This window comes from Colletotrichum chrysophilum, assembly GCF_026319265.1.
Source record: "Colletotrichum chrysophilum strain AFK26 chromosome Unknown scaffold_291, whole genome shotgun sequence".
NCBI classification, from domain to species: domain Eukaryota; kingdom Fungi; phylum Ascomycota; class Sordariomycetes; order Glomerellales; family Glomerellaceae; genus Colletotrichum; species Colletotrichum chrysophilum.
The window spans coordinates 24027-30026 of NW_026517578.1; the positions used below are offsets into that span (position 1 = coordinate 24027).

The following is a 6000-nucleotide window of genomic DNA, read 5'->3' on the forward strand; positions in this document are numbered from 1 at the left end:
ACACAGAGGCCTGCTTGTCATACTTCGACCCGACATGTGTAATTACCGAATCTTTCTGTCGAGAGTCAGATAGACGGATGATATCTAGCCAATGCATGGATGATATCTACGATTCCTATCAGATTTTTCACTAAATAGCGCAATGTCCAGATTTAATTCTCGTGATTAGCCGTCGAGGCGCGGGGACGCACGCTTTTAGTTGTCAGCAACACGACACCCTCACGGAGTGCACGCGACATACCAGTCAGACACTATCTCAGCCGCCAATAGCACAACCCAATGCGGCCAACTTTTAATGTCCTGTGACTCAATTCAATTGGAATCAACCTGTATTAGAACATAGATCTTACGATACCACATCGTTGTCATAAATTAGGCAGGTTGACGAACGTTCGTCAATTCGGTGCTGTTAATTGCGCTAGAAAACGCTCTCGCAAAGTTGTTATATAATTGTCGTGGGCAGCGCATCCCATGCTGCGTTTGTTTCCCCAAGACCTGGTATTTCGTTCAACCCTACGACGCATGCCAAGTGAGGGACCTCCTTCCTGTGGTCACTCAACGGAACTTAGTTCAGGCTGAGGTAAGACTTCACACACGCATCATCTTTTGTCTTTTTCTTACTTCGCGCATGAAATTACACAATTGGCTGACACAGAGAAACAGGAATCTGTATTGACGAGACGAACACTGCCTTACCTTCTCTCCAGGTGTAGTCCAGGTGATACAAAACTGCGGCCTCCGTGGACCGGTTTACAAAGGTCTTTGTCAGTATACCCAAAGTGATCGATTTCTCATTCTTTTCATCTCCTGACCTGTGAAGGTCCGGTTTCATACCGTCTTGAGGATTCCTTCTATCCCTCATGGCGCCCCCAACCGCTTGGGACTGTACGGTCAACGATCGACTTCAGTTTATCGTCGACAGCTTAGACCAGTCCATCAAGTTCAGTGCCAAGGATGTACCTGGTCTGAAAGACCTGCTTGCTGATTACGTCAATCCGGATGTTGAGGTCGATCATGTGCACTTCATCCGAAGACTATTGAGAGTCTTCAAAGACTCGGAGACCGACGGTACCTACTCATCTATTTTACACAAGCATACTGACGATGAACAAAACCTCATCGAAAGGTTCTTAGAAGGCGGGGAGTCGGGTGACCCGAAGAACCTGGGCAAGCAATACAATATGGGCCCAAGCCTAGGATGTCGAGAAGAACTAGAGCAACTCTACCAAGCGGCTTGCATTTTTCAAATTGGGACACAAGGCATAACAAAGCTCAAAGAGCAGCATATAGAACACTTGGCCGACTTTCCTGTTGCCCAAATCCTACAATCTCTGCTTGCCGACATGAGAGCCTTCACCCAACTTCATCAGGATGAGCTTGAAGGAGCAGGCATTCTGGTGCGTAAATGGTTTGCCGGAGGCTAGGGAAGAGGTCAACTGGCTAACCAATAGGCAGGTGTACTATGACACAAAGTTTCAGAACTGGGGACTGACAGTAGAGAACACTCCGTACCTAACTTGTGTTCCCAAGTCTGTCAAGGAGGTTCAATTGATCGTTAAGTTCGCAAAAGAGCAGAACATGGGCGTGCGTTGTGCAGGATTTCGTCAGTTCCAATCTTATTGAAAAGGGTTGTTATTTTGTACTAACTGGAAAATTTAGGTCATTCCTGGTCCCCTGTATTCGGCAGAGACGGGCCTGGAAAGAACATCCTGATTTCTCTCCTTGGCCTAAAGGAAGCTACGAAGCTCCCCAATACCACTGCTCTCCCGTTCTGGCCCTTCAGACAGGACGAGCCGACGGAATTGGAAGATATTGAGTTGATTTCCGCCAAGCCGAACGAGGAAGGGAACTACCTGGTCAAGATCGGTGCAGCTTGCACCAATGAGAGGCTTCGCCAGTGGTGCATTGAGAACAGACGAGTCACCCTGCCGATGAACGTTATTATGGTAGAGATCACCATGGGCGGATCCAATGCCCCAATTTGCCACGGTGCCGGTCGACGACACAAAACATTGAGCGACATTGTCCGGCGCATCGACTATGTGGATGCCAACGGCGAGGCAAGGTCTGTCACTAAGCCTGAACATCTTCGTGCTGCCAGTGGTGCATTCGGGCTGATGGGGGTTGTCACGCACATCACATTCGAGATGCCCCCAATGACCTACGCCCAGTTGAATCCCAAGACAGTGCCTGTGACCCATGCCATCCCTCCTCCTCCCGACTTGGACGAGAGGTTCATCCCACCAGTGCTTTTGTTGCCTTGGAAGGCATTGAGCACAAAGGAGAAACGAGAGCGCCAACTTGAGTTTGAACGCCAGGCTACGAATGATTACTATTCCGAATGGTTCTGGTTTCCATATTCTCAAAAAGTATGGGTCAACTGCTGGAATGACACCGCGGACAGCAGCGATGTCGTCGAGTTCCCAGACAACGGGCAGATATTTCTCTCCTTCGTACAATCTATTACGATGAACATTCTACAGAATGCGGACTTCCTGAAGAAGTTGATTGATCTGACTGGCATTCGGGAGTCTGTCGTAACACTCATTTCTCTGGCGGGAACCAACGCTCTTCCGACCAAAAGGGTCACTACCTACGTCCCAGACGCCTTGCACTTCCAAAGAGCTATACAGAATGTCCGCGTCAGAGACATGGAGGTTGCGATCCCTCTGGTTTCAAAGAAGCACACTGGATCGACCAGAGAGGGTCGTGTTGAAATTGACTATGCTACGGTCCAGCGTGCTTGGTGGGACGCAATCCTCCTGGCATATGCCAATATCAAGGATTGCCCTATGAGCATGCCTCTGGAAATGAGAATCATGGGAGGCAGTGATATCATCATGGCTCCTCAGCGACACAATCAGCTGGGAACATGTGCCATCGAAATACTTACTTTGCAAGCGACACCCGTTGACAAGTGGGTTGGCTTCGCGCAACAAGTGCTCGACAAGTGGATGAGCTTGAAGGACCCACGAACTCAAACGCCGCTGCGTGTTCGTCCTCACTGGGCCAAAGAATGGGAAAAATTCCAAGTCAATGGCAAACCCTGGTTGGAGAAGCTAATGAAAGAAGACTACAAGGCAGAGATTGAAGAGTTCCGTAAAATTCTTGCCGAGATTGGGAGCGAGGCTGGTTGGGGTCTGAAAGATCTGCAAGGTCGATTTTCGAACGAACTCTTCGACACTCTCATTTTCGACAAGGTCCAAGCAAAGAGATCCAATCGACTTGCCATGATCTTGGCGGGCTTACATCTCAACCGATACATTTCGTTGCTCCACAGGTTGCTAGGAATATCATCTAAGTAGAGCCTCGAGCTGACAATTTTGTCTGGGGAACTAATTGAGTGCTCATAGAAGCGGAAGCCTCCAAGATTACTTCGTACACACTGTTCGGTTCACCTCAATCATTACATAGTTTAGACTTCATCAATGACACTACATTCGCTTTTGGTCTCTTTAAGGCAGAATTTCTGGCTTTGGGCATTGGGATGGTTTCACTCTCAGTAACAAATATTTGGAGGCGGATGACGACATCGACGCTTAAACAAAGCCTTCTGAGACGGCCCATCCGTCATGGCCGGCACGATCAACTGAAAGTCATCAATACTGCCGAGTTGTGATGATAGTTTATCCAGAGGGCGACAGGTGATGTCTTGCAGGTGGCATTTGCCATCATCCCCGCATTAAACAAGCTAAAATGCAACCCCGCATTGGAGAATCCGGGGTCTGGGGGAAAAGTCGACGTTGATGACCATCTCGTATGCCCAATGTAGCTACGAATGCGGGGAACGTAATCAAACGATGATTCTTGACATGGGTTTCTCTTAAATATTCTGCCGGTTTGGTTGCTTCTTGCCCAGATGGATTGGAAATCGCCCCAGTACCATTGCACAACCTAGTAATCCTCCTGTTGCCATCCCTCGGCCGGACCAGCATAAGTGGGCTTGTCTGGGTTGATAAATGGCACAAATGCTTCGCACTGAGATGGGACAGTCTCTTGCCCTTTTCCCTCTCAGGTTCCGCTTGTCAGACACGAGAACTCCTGTTTCCGGGAATTTTCTTCACCATGCAATGTGTCGTTCTGTTGGCCTACGGGGTCCTTTCTCTGGCCGTGGGCGCCAGGGGGGTCCCGAACCAATCTCAACAGCGAAAGCCGAGCTCCCTGACGATCCACACCACTGCTGGGAGCGTAACAGGGCTCATCAATGAAACAACTCCAGACGTTCGGCAGTGGCTCGGCGTTCCTTACGCTGAGCCGCCGGTTGGATCTCTTCGGTTCCTGCCGCCTCAACCCAAGACACCGTTTGGAAACTTGACAACAACTTCGTACCAGCCATCCTGCATGCAGCAGCTCAGCAACGCCAGCTCAGCTTACACCGACTATGTCCCGGAGTTTCTCATCAACGGCGGACAATCCGAAGACTGCCTTTATATCAACATATACGCCCCGCTAAACCCGATAGCCGAAAGGCTCCCGGTATTTATCTACATTCCAGGTGGTGGCTTCACCGGTGGAGGGGCCGACTCGCTGTACAAGATCCCAGATCAATGGATCCAGAAAACCCAAGGCCATATCTTTGTCATCATGAACTATCGCGTCAACATTTTCGGCTTTCCGAACGCAAAATCTGCTCCTCAGAATGCTGGACTCCTTGACCAAAGACTCGTCGTCGAGTGGGCAAGGGATAACATCGCCGCTTTTGGCGGCGACCCAGACAAGATTACTCTGTGGGGCCAGTCAGCCGGCGGCATGTCAGTAGGCATGTATGGATATGCCTGGTTCGAAGACCCCATTGTCTCGGGATTGATTGCAGACTCCGGCGCCGCGTCAACTTTGACTGTTAGCGATCCTGAGCACACGACCTTCACGAAATTTGCTGGATCTTTCGGATGCTCGAACTTGACCGCAGACATGGAGCTTCAATGCATGCAGAATCTCGACGCGAAAGTGATCCAGGACACCCTCAGCTTTAGTGGCACAGGTCTAGGGTTTCGTCCAGTGATTGATAACATGACAGCCTTTGCCAACTCATCACAGCGCCTCTTCGAAGGAAGGTTCGCAGACGTGGTATGATATCCCCTTGCCATAACTAGTACTATGTGACTCATAATTCAAAGCCATACATGACCGGATCGAACGCCAACGAAGGGGCGTCCCTGGGATCGTACGACCCTAACGGCATGCTCCCGGGCCAGTATGAGAATGGCCTGAAGTCTATCAACTGTCCAGTATCCCAAGAAGTCGCGTATGGCTCTCCATAGACTGTACATGGGCATTTTGCTAATCCCAAGCTCAGCAACCGCGACCTAGCCGGTCTCACAACTTACTACTACGAATACGCTGGAAACTTTAGCAACATCTCCCCTGTACCTTGGCTGGGAGCAATGCACAGTGGTAAGCTCTCTTTCCAATCGACTATTCGCCCGGAAGCCAGCTAACTATATGCCCATCTAGCTGAATTGCCCATTATCTTTGGAACCCACTTCTTGTATCGCGGAAATTCGACGGAGTTTGAGTGGCAAGTCGCGGGGGCAATGCAAGGTTAGTCGATTAAATGCGGTGCTCAGAATTGGCCCACTAACCTGTCATCAAGATTTGTGGCTTTCCTTCGCAACGGATCCTTCGAAAGACCCAACGGATGGGAACGGCTTCAAGTGGCCAAAGTACACGGCAACAGAGGAAAGCATGGTGCTGTTTGCAGAAGACGATACGGTGGCTCAGCTGCAGTCCGGATCCATACTCGCGAACCAATGCTCAGCCCTCTCCTGAGAGAGGTCTGACCCTGCTTCCACGCTCCGTTCTTGACAAGGTCCCCAGCATGGCTCGATTGAAAGCGTAAATAGCTACTTGATCAATCAATAAGTCAACGTACCCACTTCCGAAACACCCCCCCATGCGAAACACCAAAAAATAATGCTATCGCAACAACACCACCAATTTCAATTAACTATCAACGAGGTAAAGTTGCAACCACTATGAAGCTTTCGGCCTCACTAGGGT

The 6000-nt window shown here is 49.8% G+C and overlaps 2 protein-coding genes across 2 annotated transcripts; both read left to right on the forward strand.

The window, feature by feature from the left end:
* Window positions 1-860: 860 nt before the first annotated feature.
* COL26b_014086 (uncharacterized protein) lies at window positions 861-3305 on the forward strand (the record flags this gene model as incomplete). Its single annotated transcript, XM_053186666.1, has 3 exons — window positions 861-1397; window positions 1456-1603; window positions 1660-3305. The coding sequence occupies 3 exons, from the start codon at window positions 861-863 to the stop codon at window positions 3303-3305; spliced, it is 2331 nt and encodes a 776-aa protein (XP_053029397.1).
* Window positions 3306-4341: 1036 nt separating this feature from the next.
* Window positions 4342-5261, forward strand: COL26b_014087 (uncharacterized protein; the record flags this gene model as incomplete). Its single annotated transcript, XM_053186667.1, has 2 exons — window positions 4342-5067; window positions 5118-5261. 2 exons carry the CDS (start codon window positions 4342-4344, stop codon window positions 5259-5261), a joined length of 870 nt encoding a protein of 289 aa, XP_053029398.1.
* Between the last annotated feature and the right edge of the window lie 739 nt (window positions 5262-6000).